The sequence below is a fragment of the Sprattus sprattus genome (assembly GCF_963457725.1).
Source record: "Sprattus sprattus genome assembly, chromosome: 18".
In the NCBI taxonomy this organism is placed as follows: domain Eukaryota; kingdom Metazoa; phylum Chordata; class Actinopteri; order Clupeiformes; family Clupeidae; genus Sprattus; species Sprattus sprattus.
In genome coordinates this window covers 18,926,840-18,947,813 of record NC_137916.1, presented here as the reverse complement: position 1 = coordinate 18,947,813, position 20,974 = coordinate 18,926,840, and the positions used below count along the sequence as shown (strand labels likewise).

Sequence of the window (20,974 nt, the reverse complement as noted above, 5' to 3'; positions counted from 1 at the left end):
CCTGACTGAGGTTGATGGAGGCAAGCAGCTGCATAATCTAGCCATAGAACAACTAGAGGGGAATAACCTAATCAATAATCACGAAACTTTTCGCCCCCTCTTGACATGCATGGGCTAAAATTTAAACTGACAGTGATCAAATTAGTGGATTTGTTTCTGTGCATTTAGTCGTGCTATTGTTTTAAATGTGGGGAAACATTATGGACTTAAGGGAAAGGGAAGGTTTTCTCATCCTGTTCAGCTGCACTACCTGCAGTTGTGCGCACCTTTATGCTATTGTTACATTTTCAGTTCATGTTCACAGTTTACATCGTTCTGTATATAGGTATTATGAGATTAAAGATGCGGTTCAAACAATAAAGACACTTCTGCCCTTATCTAATACAAGAAATGGCCTGTATTACTTGTGCGTGTCTGTTCTGCAATTGCACAGGCAAAGGGGGTTATACTTGAACTCATTTTAAATTATACAGAGAATTAATCTGGGTTTACTTTTTTTTTATTACTTTATTGAGGTTGAGTAGATAATGAAAGGGGTTTCTTAATGGGTAAACAATCCTTTTAACATGAGAGGTAGGCTATTTCACCTCAGATGCTGCAAATTCAAATGAATGAAGAAAAATGATACTGGAATATGCAAAAAGAATAATGTAACACTGGCCAAGGAATGCAATATCTAGGTTTCCCACTCACCTGGCCCTTAATATCTCTGGGACAGAGTGTGAACATGAGATTACTTCAGAAAAACTCAATACGGGCTTCATTTGCAGATCACCCAAGGCCAATGCATTTAACATTTTATATGTTCACATATAAAACTGTAGATACTCTACTGGGATTCACTTGGGTGCCGTTACATTTATAGCCACTGCCTGGCAGGCAAATTCAGCTAAAGTTTTAGCAAACAATCTGACAGAAGTGCCCCTTCGGTCTTTTAATAATTTCCAAAGAAGACTCGACAGCATTGGGATTCCTGTGTAGCCTTTGCCATGATTCCGCCTGTGGTAGTTTCAGACGATCCGCTTATCTTTAAAAGGGTGGCTACCTCACAGAAACGGTAAGCTATCAGTTAGTGACAGGCAAGTATGGTAAAACTGACCTTTTATGTTTCCTAGAGAACAATGATGCGCATACTGATTGCCTGAGACTACCTCAACTCAATATTACGACAGTGGATTAGGGCCACAGGGAAAAAGGCATGGTTTTTTTTTTTGCATTTCGAGAACACAGTGGAAATGTCGAGAATTAAGTCGAAATAGGTGGCTAAGTTGGCGACTTCAATTCTTCTAGGCTGGTAACGTGAAGGTTAAGCATAACTGAATAGGTTTTACGCTATTGATATGACACAGCTTTCAGTTAAGAATACAGTTGCACCACTTGAGAAACTCCAAGGCAACATGACATGGCGGTCAGTCGGTCTCCTCACTTGATTTGTTGGACCAGAGGAGTTGACTTGATTCTGGAAAAAATATTACAGTATTCTTTTTACCTTAATGTGGCCTTAATACTCCGTCATACAATATAGCCTATGGATAATGGCTTGTAATTTGTCATACCTCGGCAAATAGAGAATTGCGTTACTTTCCATTCAAGTTTCTGCTCAGAGCAAGCCATTCTAGCCCTTTCCTTTACATGTTTAATTTGAAGGCACATGCAAAAACTCCTCGTGCATGTGCATGTGCATGTGTTTGCCTAATTGGACGCAATGTTTCCACTTGCAACTACTTAGTTTCATCCTCAAAATGAGCCATAAATGCCAGTAGAGCGGAATGAACATTTGCCTCGCTATCTGAGATTCCCCAATACCGCCATCTGCCGGAAATGTCTTCTTTCTTGATTCTCTTCCGTTATGTCCCGAAAATAGAGCGATATTGCCATGAAACGCCCACCGGCCACCGCCCATTCAAAAATACCATGCCTCCCATCTTCTGTGAATGATGTCCTGTATTCACATGATAGTCAATCATGAGTGTTGCATTTCATTTGACAGGCCCATTCATGCAGAGGTGTTTTAAGCTTTAAGTACTTGGTAAGCTGACACCCTGCAGAGCTAATCACAGCAAACGGGAGTGCATGTTGAAAAAGCATTTGACTGAATTGGACAGCATTTACATCCAAGGCAGAGTCAAACCAGGCACAGCACAGCAATTATGGTCATGAAAACAACGTGCAGGCTATTTATGACTCGAAGCACTGTATGAAGAAAAAAAAAAAAGTAACAGGCTGCTATGGCGATGGGGATGAAATATTTTCACGCTGTAAACAAATTGATAAATACAAATACAATATAAAAAACAGGACACGGTTTAAATTTGAAAATGTGCTTTACATATATGAAGTTCTATAAACAACTTTAACACTTTATGTATGTAAATATGGTTTATATACAAATGGCTGCAAACTAAGAAGGCACCTGGACATCAGAGACAGTTTTGCATTGAAAATGTAAACCATCTGGCTCAAGGAAGACCAATCCCATCAAACAACACCAGACTTTCCAACACATCCCTCTTTAAAACTTACCTTAAAAAAAAAAAAAAAAAAAACTCTAACTTAATCTTTATTTATGTGGAGTAAAATGCTAGTAAGACAATAGTGGTGTTGTGATTGCTAAAATATATTATTTCTTAATTAAATATGATAGTCCTAACCTTGCACATTTTAATGTCTGTACTTGCCTTGTTTTTCCTCTAAATCGCATCTGTGGGTACAGACAAGCCACTGCAGGCTGGCGTGCAAGTAGTGTGGAGAACTGTGTAAAAACCACATCCAATATATATCTAATTGTTTATATATCACTATATTGGTGCCATAGAGATACTAACAAAAACTTAATAAATTATCTACTGTTATGACTCGCAAACAAAAAACAGATAAAAAAAAAAAACACAAAAAAAACCTCCTTAACATTTAGTGCTGGACACTGCAGAGAGACAGATATTGAACATCACACTGCTGTCTTCAGAGCACTTATCTTACAAGGCTATGGCTGTGACCAAGACACTCGGCATGGCTGTGTGGGAGTGTCTGAGCGAGAGTCTTTGTTTTCAGATGAGGTGACTGCGATGACGTCCCATAGAAATGGGTCTTTGGCCCGCCGATACGACTTAACAAAAATGTGAGTGCACACACACAAACACACACACACACACACACCAGTACTAATGCACAAAAAAGGCATACGTGGTGTTATAAGCATGTCACCTCATGCCCCATGGGTGTTTGCAGACTCACTGAGTTGGTTTACTATGTGATCAGAGTTGAATAAGCAAGCCAAGACGTGTGCAGTTACTAATGTGTTAAGAAGCCCACACACCTAACTCGGCCCCTGCATCGTCACAAACACGGGTCCCCTTTGCCTTATCATCAGAGTGACCATGAGGATGCCGCCACTCGAAGGCTGTGTCGTCATGTGTCCCCACTTCTCTGTGTGGCTCCAGGGTACCCCCCCCCCCCGCCAGCACGTATGGGTTACCCTTTCATAGAAAAAGAAAAACGAACATAACCTCAAAGAGAGGAAACGTTGGCACCGCAAAAGACGAGTGAGGAAAAAGCGCATGGACGGCCAATGCTCCCATGGAAACGGTGCTTCGGATTCGACTGTGGCTGCAGCTGCACATTCATCATCCCTTCAAGTGCAGGCAGCCAGAATGTCTCACTCGCCCCAGCCTGCTGCCCAGGGCTTAACTCTGGGACCGGAGTATCCGCTGGGCTTTGTCTTTGGTCCGTCCGTAACAGACTTTTGGTCACATCTCAGCCTGGTCCCACTGAGAAATCTGGAATGCAGTGCTTAGCAGGTAACAAGCTGTGGTTTTGTTGGAGTGTCAGTTTGGCATGTCATAGGGTGACATGGGGTGGGGGGAGGGCTGTGGGGCAACGCAGTGCTGCGGCCTGCTTGTGGGGGGGGCGCCAGAGGTCACTTGTTAAGGGCGAGGCTGACGTAGGAGGTGGGGATGTAGCCCTCGTCTCCATTGGAGCGGCGCACGCGGGTCCAGCCATCGCCCTTGTCCTCCTCCACCACGGACAGCACCTCACCCTCCTGCATGGCAATGGTGCCTTCACTGGAGCCTGCAGGGTGGAGGTCACACATAAACAAACACAAAAGACTAACCAATGATGCGTGACAGAAGTGCAGTCTTCTGGGATGGCATAATTAGCACTTTTTGACCGAATGGCAATGGTGCCGAGTCCAGAAAATAATTCTAGAACTAGAGTATTTAACAAGTCTTCGTTTTTAATTTATGTAAAACACAAAGCCTGTCAGAAATGGAACAAGTGATTTCCATCTGTGCATACCTGGGAAGTTATAGAGGGCGGTGCATTGGCCAATGGGAGCGGTTAGCTCCTCCTCCTCAAAGTCGTCATCAAACTCTGCATAGATGGCATGTGATGGGTCCGGGGTGCCTTCATCTGAGTGGGCACCGTCTGGGCTGTAATGATAAACACTAATTCTAGACCCGTACCTACAGCTATTTCTACTGCAAATACGACACATACGGCATCCAATTTAAGATGTAATACAGCAGGTGGCATCACTAAAGCAAGTCAACTATCTTTAAAATATTTATGGGGTTATGAAAAATAATCTATGAGAAAATGACAACTGTTTGCAAAATAGAACCCACCTGTTCCTGTAGCTTAATCGCTAATGCAAGGGGCTTACACCACCAAGGTCATGGGCTTAACACCCATGGGGAAACACCCATGGGTAAAACTGTTTGCATTTAAATTTAAAAACCAACCTGTAGGTATCATGAGCTCCGTTATTGTTAAAGGATTGTGACGAGTAACGCAGTGTGTCACCTCGACCTCCTGCCTCCGTGAGCCAATTCTGCCAGACGACAACATCAGAGAGGTTTATAGGATTGAGCATGACCGTGCTAATACTGATTCCACTCATGCCAAGAAAGCCCATGTCATTTCAGTATGCCACCACCAGAGGGCGAGCCACACCTCATACTTGCTGAGCTCTCCCCGCAGCCTCTCCATGTTCTGGGTTGTCTGGTTGATCTGAGGTGCCAGGCTGGTCGGGTCGCCCATCTGAGGGTTCTTCTCATAGACGTCCTTCATCTTACCCAGGGCCTCGCTGCACAAGAGTGGGAGAGAGAGGAAGAAGGGAGACAGGGGAAAGGAAAGGAGAGAGAGAGAGTGAACGATAGAGTGAGGAAAAGGGAGAAAGAGTGAGAAAGAAAAAAGAAAGAAAGGAGGAGGAGGAGGAGGAGGGGGAGGAGGGGAGACGTGGTTACAGTCTGGGCCTACAGAACTGCATTCCCTGGTGACCTGAGAGGCTCAGTAAACAAAGCTCACTAAATCCCTGTGACCTCAGGGGAGGGGCAAGAGGGCTGGGCTGTGCCGCCAGACGCCAGGGAGTTGCCACAGAAATGGTTGCCGTGGGCACGGAGGCGCTTCTGTGCGCTCACCTTTGATCCATCTCCTTCTGCAGTTCCTTGCCCAGCTCCTCGATCTTCTGCTGCAGCCTCTTACGCCGCTGCTCAGGGGGCAGGTGGCCAAAGTCTTCTGTGGCCGTGGGCTAGGAGGAAGCACAGGAGGGCTTATCAGTGAACATGGTACATGAACACACACACACACACACACACACACACACACACACACACACACACACACACACACACTTCCTCCAAGGATCCCTCAACCATTAGACTTAACGAGACAGATAATTACGTACTCACACACTCATACACATACACACACACACACACAAACTAACACACACTTTTGACTTCTAAAACAAACTTTACATTTTTTCGATTGATTTGGATAGCTAGTATACTGCTATATGACCAAATTTGATCTAAGCTATGGTGTGTGTTACTCTGTGGAGTTATAAATAAAAGAACTCTGTTTTCTACTGAGCCAAGACCAGAACGCCTTCATATTCACCACCAGACACCTCCCATGAACCATTACACGCCCTTAGAGCCACCCTGTGTTTAGGCCTTACTCTCAGATCATCAGGACTCCTTCTGGCATCTGTGTCCGAGATTAAGAACTCAGGCATGGCAATCCAATGAGTAAACTTTACCCAGAAGAGTTAATCCATCAGAACCTGCCTTTGATAAGATGGTTTTTGTTTTGTTTTAAAAAATTAGTTTTTTTTTAATCTTCCATATAATGGCCACCTCCTCAACACATTTTCCCAGTAATTCACGGGCCAATGATGTTTGTGTTCAGTGCTGCAAGCATCTGCCACTTTTTCTCCTCTGACAATGCAGGGGCCTGGCCTCCCAGTTTCTGTTCGACAGTGATGGAGAGGTGGTCATTTAAGCCTGAGGCGTTCCCAAGCAACAAAAGGCTACCACCCTTAACACACCCCCACACCACAACTGAAGAATTTGTTTGTTTTTTTACCATGATTCTCTCAGGGTTATTCCTCTGGGGAGAACAGACACAACAAAACAAAGCAAGGTCCATTTAATGAGTAACTGAGACTGTAGGTTCCCACTCAGGAGGGGGTTTAGTGACAGTGTGCTCACAGCAGGGTTGAAGGTCATGCACATGGGTGTGACGTTTACAGTGTGATGAGAGAAGAAATAACAAAAACAAAACAATAGGTGCTCTGACTTTTTGCCCGTGTTCATCTGGTCAGATGCCATCCTCTTAAGTTTTGGCCTGAATGCCCAAACACTAGATCCACCACACACGTTGGCGTCGATGCCAGACCTGTGCCCTGGGCTTTTCGTGAAGGTGGGGGGGGGGGGGGGGGGCTGCGACTCACCGTTCTCCTGAGGGTCCGGAAGGATGAGATTCTGGGTTTGACTGTCTTATTGATCTCCTTCAAACAGTACGACAGTGGGTCCCGGCCGAACTTGGGGGAGGGGGGTCCGTTAGCAGGCGAGGGGGCGGGGGGTGTGGAGAAGGGCGTAAGTGGGGATGAGAACTGGTTTGGAGGAGAGGGATGAGGAAGGGAGAAGGGATGGGGGAAGGGTTGTTGGAGGGAGGATCAAAGGGCAAGACCAGGCAGAGACCCACATGAGCGAAGATAGTGGTTTGGCAGAGAGAGGGAGAGAAGAGGTCAAGGAGGGAAAAGGGACAAAAACAAAACAAAACAAAAAGAAAACAAACACACAAGACACACAAACAAATGACAAGGGAAAGAGAGAAACACCGTCAACACCTTAAAAAGCACATCAAAAGGGGGGCAAGGAGGACAACAGTGGACCACCCACAGCAGAAGCCCCACACACCAACCACAGCACTGAAGCCCCACCACCACTGCAGTCACAATCACAAACTACAACACCAGCCAATGGGGTACAAGCCAGAGCCGAGAGCAGAGCAGGGCTTCCATTTCAGAGAAGGTAGCCAGCTTCTCAAAAACAATAAATACATAAAATAACTGCTGTTTAGCGGAAAGTCATTCAAATGGTCTCAAGTGAGACCTGCAATTTTACATGAAAGGGTTCACCAGCGGGCGAATTTCAAATTTGGTCGTACCTCCATGAAGCCCCACTTTGCCCTCTAATCATGCATTTTTATGGCCTGCCATCCAGCATAGAAAAAAAACTGCCTGGAAACACAACAGTATAAAGAATGACCTGTACTAGCATGGAGAGATGACACGTGATGGATCCTGAGACAGATAGCCTAAGCTCGGGTCCCAAATGGGCAGTGAAATTAAAAAAAAATGTAATGTAAATGGCATGGCCCTCCTAACTGATATGTTTCATAAAGGACCAGCTGAACCTTAAACTGCCCAGACACAAGTGTGCAAGTTGGCTAACAGAAACCAGTTTTAGAGTAAACTCCCTGTAACTGCGCCTTGAAGAATCCAAACCGTAGGATGGTGTTTTGATAGGCTTCTTACACAAAGGGGTGAAATAAATTCTCATCCTCAGTCAGCGATGCGGAACTACTCTTTACTGCCCACTGAGGTGAAATGAAATGGGAAAGAAGAAACTAAAATCCTCATCCTGCACCACAAACTTCATCCTCCCACCTCTCCCAGATGACCCGGCCCATTATGGAGCTCAAACTCTCCTTGGCCCTAAATGACTGCAGGGTCCAAAATTAACTTTTTGACTTATGGGCCAAGGTGGCTGGTAGGAGAAAACACTCCACAACAGGCCAAGCATTTTTTTACCGGGCAAAACAATAAACTGCCTTTTTTGTGCCACATATACATTAGTTTCAGTATTTTAATTAATTGAGATAATACGGTATTACGTTGAATATGAACTTGAGTGTTCATCTTCATCTAAGTGCTTGTCTGCTCAGTCATTGCTTTTAGCGCTTCCCGCCACAGAGGGGGTAGAGAGGAGGCTCCAATTGAGGAGGGACACAGACATGGAGGCAATGTGACACTTGTTCATGGCCATGGATGTGCCCCAGTTTCATTCGTTTTATTTCAGACGACAAGTGAGCTGTTTCTGTTATTGTCTTTGATATACAGGCAACACAGAACAACTCATCACTATAGCCTCCGCATTATATTGTACACATTATACTGATCATCTCTGTGATCTCCAAACCGCCTTTTCTCTCAGAACTGTCTTTTTGCAGGTGCTTTGTCCTCCTTTTCCTCGGTGGGTTTTCATTATTAAGACTGGTTTATTCCTTGCAAATATCGCCACATCGCTTCTAATTAACCATAAGTGCGACAGTGGTACAGGAGGTAGAGGAGTCGTTTAGTAGTTAACTGCTCCTGATGTATAAATGCAATTTCCTTGTACGTCGCTTTGGATATAAGCGTCTGCTAAATTACTAAATGTAAATGTAATGGACTAGATTGAATATTCTCCGTCGTTTGGTGATGGTTAGATTGAGCCTGACATTTTTTGTCTAAGCCTGAGAGCCAATCAGAGGCAGGTCTTCATGGAGTCTGTCTGTCTGTCTGTCTGTCTGTCTGTCTGTCTGTCTGTCTGTCTGTCTGTCTGTCTGTCTGTCTGTCTGTCTGTCTGTCTGTCTGTCTGTCTGTCTGTCTGTCTGTCTGTCTGTCTGTCTGTCTGTCTGTCTGTCTGTCTGTCTCTGTGTGTCTCTGTGTGTCTCTGTGTGTCTCTGTGTGTGTCTGTGTGTGTCTGTGTGTGTCTGTGTGTGTCTGTGTGTGTCTGTGTGTGTCTGTGTGTGTCTGTGTGTGTCTGTGTGTGTTTGTAACTCCAACACAGAGGACTGAAGAAGAACGCCTGTAAATCAAAATGCCGTAGAGTCCCTCGGGATAGTGTTTTATTACATTACTATTTTAAACATTTAACCGCCAGTGTGGCAGATAGTCTTCAAACTGAAAATCGCTTGGCGGGTGTTAATTTAGGACCCTGTAAGTGCTGTTTGTTTTGGTAAGTAGGGAGTGAAAGATGTGTGTATGGCTGAGGGCTAGAGGGAGTGCAGGAGAAGATTCTGGAATCAGCTGTCTGATGGCAAAAAGAAAGAGGAGTGGGGTGGAGGTGGAAGATTTGTGGCGTTTACATACTCAGGCTAGAGCTGGAGGCTAACTCTAAATGCTAACATTGCTACAAGATGGATGACCAATGACGCAGAGCAGTGCTTCACACAGACAAGGACATTAGAGAGCCACAGAGAAAGAGAGGACAAGACTGGACAATATGGGATACAGACATGCAGAGGAGATGGGATGGGAAGAGGAAGGGGTTGTGAAAAGAGGTTTCATGCAGGGAAGGGGAAACCAAAGAGTAGTGAGGAGAAATGGGTGCGGTGTGGTTAGTCTGAGCTTACATTCATTCTTCCGGTTCAGTCCCTGGCTCTGGACCCACTCAGGAGAACCCATAGAGGCTGACCCGGGCCACCCCCCTTAAAAAGGTACAGCAGAGCAGACTTGGGGAATCTGAGATGGACCATTTCAATTTACTAGGACATAACGCCACAATAGCCATCTAATGACATATACAGTGAGATTATTTGTCGTTGTTGTTTACATCCGATTTTCCAAACTATTCGGTGCAACATGGCATCCAGATGCCACTCCCAGCAGTTTTGTCAACGGTGGCTGACATTTCACAAAGGTATCATTGTGATGCATCCGAGAAAGACAGATTATGCTCAGCATAATGGCTGCAGTGTGTGTGCCTGACGCCCGTGGCAGAGAAGTCAGTGTTTGTGCCCCGAGTCCATAAAAGCAGACACAGCATAATAATGCTAAACCATGGTCACACGCTGCAGAGGAGAGGGGCGATAGGGCAGGAGGGGGAGGGGAGGGGGGGGGGGGGTTGGCTGCTCCTCTCACAGCCAGAAAGACAGCCATGCAAAGATGGGTTCTAGAAAGGTACAGTCTGTGTGTGTGTGTGTGTGTGTTTGTGTGTGTGTGTGTGTGTGTGTGTGTGTGTGTGTGTGTGTGTGTGCACATGTGACTGGGAGAGAGAGAGAGAGAGAGTCATGCAGTCTCTTTTGCATGGGTAGAAGGGTCAGACAGGAGCATGTGTGAGACCACAGCATCTGGACAGAGCCCATTCGAAAGACTTTTTGAGAGATGTCAATCAGACACACCTCCACTCACTTCCCTACCCCCCCCCCCCCCCCCCCCCTCTCTCTATGTCAAACACCAGCTCAGCCCTCTGGCTTGGCCTCCCTAGCTCACAATGAACTACTTTCTTGCCGATATCCACTTTGGACCATCTGGTAGACACAATTTCAAAATCCTAATCTAATTAGCTCCGCTGAATAAATAAAACCCCTGTTGCTCACGGTACTGCCTCTTGGCAGGGGCACTGCGGGGCGGTGACCTTTTTGTGGTTCAAACACATGCAGCACACTGCACACAGTGGCCAAATCAAACACACACTAAGAGAGATTCAGTGACATTTGGCCTGAGACTATACTCTGGTCACATGCTCACACACGCTTGAGCATCACTTCAACCACATGCAGGCCTACCTTGCTCTTCTTACTGAACAGCCAGAAGGGCTTGCTTTTGTTTTTGCCCAGCAGGTCCAATGGGCCTTTAGGCGTACTCAGGCTGCTCTCGGAGGAGGTGCGGTTGATGCCCTGGCTGTAGTCCTCGAACTCCAGGTCGCTCGGCCTCTCAAAGCCAGACTTGTGCTGCTCTATGAGAGCCAGGGAGTCCTGTGGACAAAAAGGAAGGCCCCGTCTTTAGCAGCTCCTAGTGCAGCAGTTTCACACGTTTATCTAAGTAGCGGGACAGACGAATGTTACTAAACCCGCTTTGGGATACACTCACGTTACGTTCATTCACATTGCTGCCTGCGCGTGAGATGCCATCCAGGCACTTCCCGATGATGGGCATCACATGCTTCTCTGTGTCTGAAAACAGGACGTAACCATGCGCCAGCTTTTGTACGCGCCTCTCATCCATGTCCTGAAGCCTCTGTGAGGGTGTGAGCGCACATGAAAATAAAAAGGGTTACCAGTCTATATTTAGAGGCTGTGGTTGGACATGACAGAGGACAGAACCACATGGCTCTGGTCTGGGAAACAGTTCTGGCTTGTTGAGAAATCATCTCACCATCTTAGAACAACAGCAAGATAAAAACCTAAAGACCCACTCAAGCAGAGAGAGAAAGAGCTGAGATAAGGAGTGTCAGGTTTATCAGCATGTTATCGGTGGTATGCGGTGGTTGAGGGGCCTTACATTGAAAATGAGGGGCATGTCGGTGAAGTAGAACTGGCTCTGCTCCTTGTTGTACTTCTGCAGCTGGGCGGCGTAGTCGTTCTTGCATTCCTCTGCTACGTGCGAGCGCATGTGCGCCTGTTGTTTGGCCTTGAGCACAGCGACAAAAACAACAACAACAACAACACAAACACAGGTGAACTTTCAGTATACCCCATACACGTCACAAGGGACTGAAGAGAAGGGAGACTTAGTTGATAAGCATCTGATGGATTGTGACTGCACCTTCTCAACGTCGGCCTTCGTTGCGTTAATGTCCAGGTCTGTTTTCTCCGCGTGCTGGTTCGCCTTCTCCGCTTCTCTCCACTCTCTCTCAAATCGCTTCTTACTCTGACAAAGGCAGACAGTTCCAGTTTAGTCAGCTACATCTACACAAGACAAACATCACTAAGACAAATGTTCCCCCTCCCACAGGCGAGGTGGGAGGGGGGACATTTGAAGAGCAGTGTTCTGAAACGGGGAAACAGAAACCCTTCTTCTGACCCACCTCTCTCTTCTGGGGAATTCTACAAGTAACAATTTCAATCATTATCAAGGAACTCTCATCTTAGTCTAGAGCACATAATCCAGCCTTGATCTCCTTGTTTGCTCTACTGCATACATACCCCCTGCCCAAACACTATTCATCAAAATAGAATAAAAACAGCTTCACAAAGCTTCCCACTGCACCTTCAAAACAACACACAACACAATAGACATAAACAAACAGGGGCCCAGACAAAAGTGAAGTGCAGCCAGACAAAAGCTCCCCTCTGCTTCCCAGTCATCGCTTAGGCAACAAAGAGACACGGTGTGGCTGTGAAGACAGAGTGAACTCACAACACACAGATTGAGCTCTCTGTTTTCACACTGAATACAGTATTGACACAGGGGCTAGACACACAGAGAGACACATAGACACAGACTGACACAGACAGACAGACAGACAGACAGACAGAAACCCCTTCCAGTGAAGCATCAGCCTCTTTAAAATCTGAGCCTTCATTCACTGGTTCTGGAGTGGACTCAAGGCTGACTTACACAGTCCAGCTGTTTGTAGGTGCTTTCCAGAGACTGCTGCGCTTTTTTGGCCTCTGAAAGATGCTGTGAAGTTTGAAAGACAGAAAAGAATGAGGGGGCGAGTAGAGGAAGATTTATAAAACACAAAAACATTAGCTTCAACAAATGCAAAACAATCCTGCTAATGTTCACTGCATAGTACCCACTGTGTTGTGAATGTGTGTGTACTCTGAGACTTGATGTTCAACATGGGAGCACATACCAGTGGGAACAGACTGAGGAATCCTACTTGGGAGTGTGACACAACAATAACATAACACCCCCCCATGAGACACTAATGTGTCCTCATAGACACCACAGACAGAGTGTTCTCCCCCTCACAGCCCCTCCTCCTCCTCCTCCTCCTCCTCCACAGCCATCAGTGCATCCCTTCTCCTACTCTTCTTCTCTCTTCTCTTTGCCCACAGCAGCATATCTCTTTCTTTCTTTCTTTCCATCTGTCTTTATGGGTGTCTACATCTCTGTCCTTCTGTCTATCAAGTTTGCCTGCCTCTTTTTTTTTGTAAATCCCATTGACATCAAAAACCTCTTTTACAAGAGAGACCTGGTCAAAATCTGTCTCTTCCCCCCCCCCCCTCCTTCTCACCGTCTTGCGTTCCTGCTTCAGGTCTTGAAGGTACTTTGTGAGCTCAATGCAGATGTTCATCATCATGTTCTCAGCAATCAGCTCCCTCTGGCCCGCGTAGTCATTCATCTCGTTCAGGGCGTCCAGGAAGGACTGGTGGTTCGAGAACCTGCAGGGCAAGTGAGAGGAGAGGGGGAGGAGAAGGCCAGCATGAGCAGTGTGTAACAGGAATCCCGAGATCCACCCTCACTCAAACATTAAGAGAGGGACTATAAAAGGCTACAAAGAGGCCTGTGGCCTCAAGGACAGACAACCCAACACCAAAGCAGGACTCAGTAGGAAGTAATTTCCATCGACGACTTCCTTATTCCTGCTGCCCTGGGGTAATGTTATTAGATGTATTTGCATTGCTCTGCCGTGTGGATGAAGCCATTGTTCGGCAGGGCCTCCAAGTTGCCCTCGACCATAATGACTTGATCAGGTGGCTTGTGAGGTGCTCCACACTGCTGTTGAGTCAATAGGGTGTCTATGCGCCTTAAAGGCGAAGTCCTTAATCCTTGCAAAATGTCGTTGATGTCTGAGTTCAACAGCCAATCAAATTATACTACTCCCTTCCATGCTCAAGAAGCAACGTTGTTGATCAGCTGGAATAGTGTATAGCTTGATCTGATCCACTTTGATTCCTATTCACTAAGTAAGGACTGACAGGTTTTATTGTTTTTTTTAAGAGCGCACACACAGGTAGTGGAACATGAGAGTTTTGTTAAGTAGACGAATAGTGTAAAGGGTAATAAGCAAGGAGTACACCCTTAACTACAAAGTGTTTTGAAGTCTCATGGGATGGCTCCCTCCATCCCTCCCTCCCTCCCTCCCTCCTCTGAAGGAGAGTGAAGGAACTTCAAGTGACTTACCTGCATTCCTGTTCCTCCTTGCTGCCTCTTTTGGGGCTGTATTTTTTTGTAAGGTTCCTGTGACGAAATACAAAACAAAGCCCATTCAATCATAACAGGGGAGGAAGGGTTACACACAATTACACTGAAGAGGAAACAGCTCGCGACAGGCTTTCACTTTCACGATGACATAACTGACTTGTGTTTATTGCTGTCTACAAAAAAAGCATGAGTTATCTCCGGTCAGAACTAACGAGTTTCCTTCTCAGATTAGTGCAATCACAATTAACTTCCAAGAGTAATCCAAGGAAGGACAGACCCCACAGTTGGAGGTGGAGCAGTTCCCATTAAGCTATGCTGCCAAAATCCTTCATATTTCATGGATTCATGGATTCATGGATTCAATGATAATTAAGGAGCTGGCTCCCACATGCCATATCAAATACAGGATTGTAAGGTAGTCCGGGTGTCCTAAATAAACTTTAAGGGTAGATTCATGGTTCCTGGTAAAAGAAAAAATGAACACAAGTCCATCCTAAGGAATTTTTAGGACTATATCTTTCCTAGTAAGAGCTCAGACTTTTCCTGCTCCTTTTTTTTTCATTTTCTCTCTGTCCACTTCCTCTCAGTCATATGACAGTCTGCTTCCACTTCCCCTCCTCCTAGACACAGCAAAACGGATTAACATCCGTGCAAAGAAGAAAATGGAAAGAACAAGAGCAAAAACGTGGTGAGGAGAGGAGTGTAAGCAGAGAGAGAGAGAGAGAAAGAGAAAAAGAAAGAGAGAGTTGTGTGTGTGAGAATGAGAGCACTGTCTCCAAGATTGGCTGGGCAGCGGCCAGGGAAGAAGCTCAGGGGAAAAGACAAGTTCAGTTCTGCCCCAAACCAGTCATGAGACCCAACATCTATATATTTCACAACTCACCACACTGCAGCACAAACCCACCCCAGGTACTGCAGGCATCTCAATACATACAGGCAGAGGCAAAGGCAGAGGCAGAGGCAGACACACACACACACACACACACACACACACACAAACACAATGCTGGCATACACACTCTTGACAACCTCAGAAAACACACTGCTGACACAAACTCGAACACACTGACAATCTGAGTAAAACACAATGCAAGAAAGAACACACACATATTGCTGACAGACACAGATACACACACACACAAACAAACAGAGCTGAATGTGCAAGTACTGAGGGACACAGGCAGGAAAGCAGGCCTACCTCAACTGCTTGGCATAGCTCTGCTCAATCTCCGTACGCTCCTTGACAAACTTCACATACTTCTCCACCAGATCCAGACCTGACTGTGTGTGCTTCTCAATGATGTCATACTGGTCCTGTGGAAAGGTCAAACCAGGATTAAATATGGAAATAAAAACAGAAGGGCCAGCGTAAAATATGGACTGAACATGGGGAAACGTTCCATTAAGACACTACTGGACTGACTCACACATTGGCGATCCAAAGGGCAATAATGTGTTGACATTTGGACCGCGCTGCCGTGGCTGCTGCCGATTCTCACTATGCCTACCCACACACTGGGCATTCCACAGATTCCTTGCATGTTCGTAACCCTTGACCCCGGCTGTGTTATCTGTGGGAAGGCTGCCCCGCCACTGTAAATCATGTTGTACTCTGATAGAGCCAAAGGAAGGGGATGGAGCTCCAGCACCACCATCTCCACAGCCCTCAGACAGGAAGCAGGAAGTGCAGTTCCATCCCACTTCCTGCCATGTTTCAGCACAAACATTTCATGGGTGAAAACAGTTCATAATGCGAATGCCATAACACATACACATTCATAGCTCAGAATCCACTTAATCGCAGAGGGTGGTTTTATTGTACATTAGTCCAAACAAAATGTGTTAAAATTAAAACACAGACTTTCCCCATCAGGCCTCGCAGGCCTATGGTTGTCCTGTTTTCTCTGTTCCTTTTTTGGCTGTGATCTTTTCAACCACATGCCTCAAGCACAGGCATGTTGACACGTGAAGAACGATATCTAGAGACAGCCCCTCAGCTGCCCTACCGCACACCTTCCTCCTCCTCCTCCACCTCCTTCTTCTCCAGTAATAGGCTTTACAGTAGAGGGGGGGGGGGGGGGGGGCACTTCAGCAGTGGATTCCTTACAAGCTGAGCCACGTCCCTGCCCTCTGTTCTCAACAAAAACCATCCCAAAAAACTAACCTGCAGCAGTTGTATCAAGTTGTGGATAGACACCTATTTAAGTCAGCCTACAGTGCCACTTCGGCACTCTATATAGCCTAAAGGCGGACACAGGATCCAACCAAAAAGAAAGGGCAGTTTTACCAACCTGTTTGAGGGACAATAAGAGTATCTATTAAAAACAAAAATGACTGTCCTTCAGAAGCAGTCTACACAACTTAGAGAGCCTAGGGGTGGAGAGAGTGTTTAACACGGTGGCTGTTATGAAGAGCGACGGCAGGTCAAGAGAGGAGACTAGGGATGCACCGATGCATCGGCCGTACATCGGTATCGGCCGATGTTTGACTCTTTTAATGTTATCGGCCTATCGGTAATAAACTTGACTTTCACCGATGGTACTGGCCGATGTTTATGGCAGTCAGTTTTTAAAGAAAAATATTGTATTCGTTTTAATCTTGAATTTATATGGAATTTCCTAAGGGTTTATGCTTGTGTTTTGTAAGGCTGCATTGCAAGCATCTGTTTACAGTTGAAATTATGTCTTGATGCCTGGTGATATTATATTAAATAAAGTTTAGTTAAACTAAAGATTGTTTCATAAATCTGATTGAATTTGTGCTCATTCAAAGTTAAGAGTGATAAAGGGCGGACATAATTTAACACATTGCTTTTTAGATAATGATTTCATTATTTTCCTGGCACAAAAGGGTGAATGAATAACAACAAAAACAAAATAAACAAATATCGGTATCGGTATCGGCTAGATTGTTGTTTTGAACATCGGTATCGGTATCGGCCAAGAATTTCCATATCGGTGCATCCCTAGAGGAGACTGTTTTAGAATACTTTAATGAAGCAAGCCATATTATTCACAAATCTCATTCTGTCAACAACAACAACAATGAATGGAGCTTCTCCATTGAGTCACAGAGACTGCAGGGTTGTAACTCTATTCACATACTAACTGCAGGGGGAGAATCACACACTCAATGCAGGGGGAGAGCTGACCCCAGTGCAGGAAACCAGGCCTAATTTGACGTGCAAGACACAACTGATCGAATGAAAGGGTCAGCTTTATATAGGCTATTTACAGTGTTTACTGGACAGCACTTCCCCTCACTCTTATTTAAGTGGGACTGTGTTGCGCAGGGCCTGCCCACCCCCTGTGCACTGTAAACACACAATCCAACACCCACACTAGTGTGAATAGAGATCAATTTATGAGGGCCTTGGTGGAAGGAAAATGATAGCAGTGAGAGTCCTTGGCAAATGTTTCTTTCCTTAGTCATCAACATAAAGACTTAATAGGAAGCCTGCTGCACTACATATTTCAAAGTCCTGTAGAATACACACTCCCAGAGAGAGATGCAAAAGCCCATCACATTCACAGAACAGGCACACTTAACACAAGAGGCTCCAAAAATAGACACAGGATTAACCATAAAGCAGGAAACATATGCCATAGCAAAGGCTTGTCCGTGGCACTTAACAACAATACAAAACACTACCTGAACCAACGTTTAAATGAGGCGCAAAGAAACATGCACAGTTAGTATGGCCTTTTCTCTCTTCCAAGTAGTAGTAAAGCATTTAGTATTCAACAGATATGGTTGTGTAACTATAACCAACAGAGAGTTGAATGTGAGGACAAATCAAAACTTCGCCACTTTTTTCGTTAGTGAATGATAGAACGCCTGGATATATTTAGGGACATGGACTACATGTTGTTGTGGCTTCATTAAATTAGGGCAAAACTAATTAGGTTGGTGTTCCAGCTCTGAAGATGGAAAGGGGACATAGGAAAGGGGCCCAGGGGGAGCTGCAGAATGAGGTCGGGACCTAGCCACGCTTTTTTCCCCTTTGATGCTCCATGAGCAGCACACTGCATGTGTGTGCTGGAACAGTAGAGGCTAACAGGTATGAGGTCCCAAACAGAGATACGCAGCTTTGTGGTGACAGTATTGTGTGCAAATTGCTTCTCAGTTATCTCTGCTTTGAGAGTGAGTGAGTGACTGTGCGTGTGTGCGTGTGTGTGTGTAGAAAGTTTCCAGTTGACAATCTGAAAACGATGGCCTATCCTCTGTTAGTTTATGGAGGGCTCCAACTAGCGCAGTCTTATCCACCCAACCCTCACGTCAGGATGAAAAAGTAACAAACACAGGATGCTTTTCTTTTCACCGACACATTACGAGCTTTTCTTTAGAAGGTTCAAGAGTAACATGGGAAAAAACGCTGTTCTGTCCTTGACATAAATTCGTGTCACCAGCCCTCCGCATCGAGGAGTCGTGGGAGGCGAGAATGCCCTATTTTCTAGAGCTTAACCCAGCTCCAGTGGTGCAGCAAAGGAACGGTCGGTGATATGATAGTTTCTTCTGTTGTATAACGAAAACAAGCTAACGATTGTAAGGATATAACATCCAACAGCAATGTCCGTCAAAGCCATATAATTTTGCCCATTGTTTTAAAACACGGAGCCAATACCTGCCTAGATTAATGTTGTTTGACTGCTAACGTTACAGCTGTATACCATTTCAGATCAAGCAGAAAAGTGTTAATAATTTACTGCAATAACCTTACCAAAAAAATATGTTCTTTTCTTAACTACGGTAAGCAATTTACGGAAAAAAGCCTGAGAAATCTAGCTTACCAAGGTAACGTTCAAACACTGTAAAGTTAAGGAAAACTTAATTGCAACGCCTCTTAACGTTATCCGCAAAGTTGCCTTGCATTAATTGCTACTTTACGCGAAATGTACTATTGTTTGGCATACAGTTAAGTTAACATTCATCAGCAAACTGTCTCACTCAAATCGAAGAGAGCATCTCGGTTTACTCTAACGTTACACCTCGTCACAAAAACTGAGTTAGCTTAAGTTGCATGTCTCATCCAACTCAAAGACTCCGGGCTAAAACACATATTTTTTTTTAATCAGTGCAAGTCTGTTTTTGGCTAACGTTCCTCTCTTAGAAACCGCTAACGCTAAGTAACAGGGTACCGGTGCGCCGTTGGTTGTAACGTTAACGTTAACCTGGCGAGGCACGACAGTGAGCCAAACTAACGGCGACACAACGCGTCTTCCATGTCAAAAATAAACGGGAGGTAATGGCATGTTACTGGCATATTCATGTTGAAACGTTACTACTCGCTATTTCCTATGGCCATAGGTACGTCAATAATAAGCCACACAGTTACACACCGATGTCTCTCAAACGCCATGTTTATCACTTCTTATGACAAATCAGTTGCTTGCTAAATTACCAGCTAGCAAAAGTTGAGTACTTGAAGTTTGAACTTTAAATGTTCATAACATTTACGTTCGTGTAACGTTAAATCAAATAATGTTATGCAATCCAATTTACAAGCAACTCTGTTTGATCTGGTTTCTTAATGTAAATTACCGATGTATCGGTCCAACTCACCCAAAGATCTGTGCCCCAATCCATGTTCAGCCTTGGTCTTGTCAGCGTTACGTTAGCTATCCTTGTATACAAAGAAGTTATCCCAAAACTCCACAGTCGGTCAGCCGCGTCATGGACAAAATCTTTTTATGGGCTCGCAATAAAATTACTGCACATTCGAAAACCTGACAATTCAATTGCAAATATAAGACCTATGATGCATTCACGCGGATGGTTTAATAATCCTGTAGATAAACTCACGTTACCGTTGAATTTTTCGTGGCAAAGCCAAGAGGGATCAAGTAACGTTAGCTTTCATATCCGCGTCACTCCCAAATCCTAATTCTTAAAGGAGCCGCCGGAATGAAGTATGGAGTGTGGTATTAGGCTGGAGTTGCAGGCAGAGCCTGTACAACCATTCCCCATATTTTCGTCACAAAAACAGAGGTAGATGATTATTATAAGCAGTAGGCCTATATGGACAGGTAGGCATAGGCTATGGCCTGCATTTTAAGTGCTGGCAGGGAGCAGAAATCCTATTTCAAATACATTTTACATTCTTGAGCGCGACACAAAGATGTTGCTTATATTATAATACAGCAACAAGTAAAATAGATTGCAACAAAGTAAAAAGATTAGATAGACACATAGTTCAAATACCTTGCATTACTTTATCAAGCTTGTGGCACACGCATACAACATGAAGCGAAAGGCACAACTGAAACAAATAACAGCAAAAAATCATGCTGCTAAATAATAATGATAATAATAATAATAATACACTTTGCACCTTTCATGCAAAAGAATGCAGTTCAAAGTGCTTAGCAGCAAAAACATTACGTGCACAAAGAAATGACATCCACAGTGATCCACATACAAATAGACATCAAATAAACATTAAAAACTAGGATATAGTGCAAAAAAAAAATATAATAATGATGATAATAACAATTTTACAAATCAGCATAAAAACTGTGATAGAGTGCATAAAGATGAGGAAAAACATTGAATACATAAAATGCATAACATAAGATATAAAATAAAACTGCAGGAATATATTCCATCTTACCCCTTAATAGCACGTACATGAACAAATTAACAAAACTTACATAAAATGTTGTCTTATAAACAGAAACTTCAAACACGGAGGCTGGTTCCAAAACAGTAGAAAACTGGCGATAGCTAACGAACAGTAACGTTAGTGGCGTAGAGTACGATCTGTATGATTTAGTTTGTCTTGGTAACGTGTTGCTAGGCAGAATTCAAGGGGCAAAATTACAA

At 44.7% G+C, this 20,974-nt stretch overlaps 1 protein-coding gene across 2 annotated transcripts; it reads right to left on the bottom strand.

Annotated features, from left to right (window-relative positions):
- Positions 1-2,400: 2,400 nt before the first annotated feature.
- On the bottom strand, positions 2,401-19,948 carry trip10a (thyroid hormone receptor interactor 10a). Of its 2 annotated transcripts, XM_080856377.1 has the most exons (15): positions 19,715-19,948; positions 15,351-15,466; positions 14,132-14,188; positions 13,242-13,389; positions 12,617-12,679; positions 11,822-11,926; positions 11,558-11,686; positions 11,147-11,293; positions 10,843-11,031; positions 6,737-6,898; positions 5,421-5,530; positions 4,954-5,086; positions 4,743-4,831; positions 4,297-4,430; positions 2,401-4,068 (listed from the first exon to the last, which is right to left on the bottom strand). In XM_080856377.1, exons 1-15 carry the CDS (start codon positions 19,736-19,738, stop codon positions 3,917-3,919), a joined length of 1,758 nt encoding a protein of 585 aa, XP_080712503.1. In that variant the 5' UTR covers positions 19,739-19,948; the 3' UTR covers positions 2,401-3,916. The 2 variants fall into 2 exon arrangements, with proteins under 2 accessions (XP_080712503.1, XP_080712504.1); XM_080856378.1 differs by lacking the exon at positions 6,737-6,898.
- Positions 19,949-20,974: the final 1,026 nt, after the last annotated feature.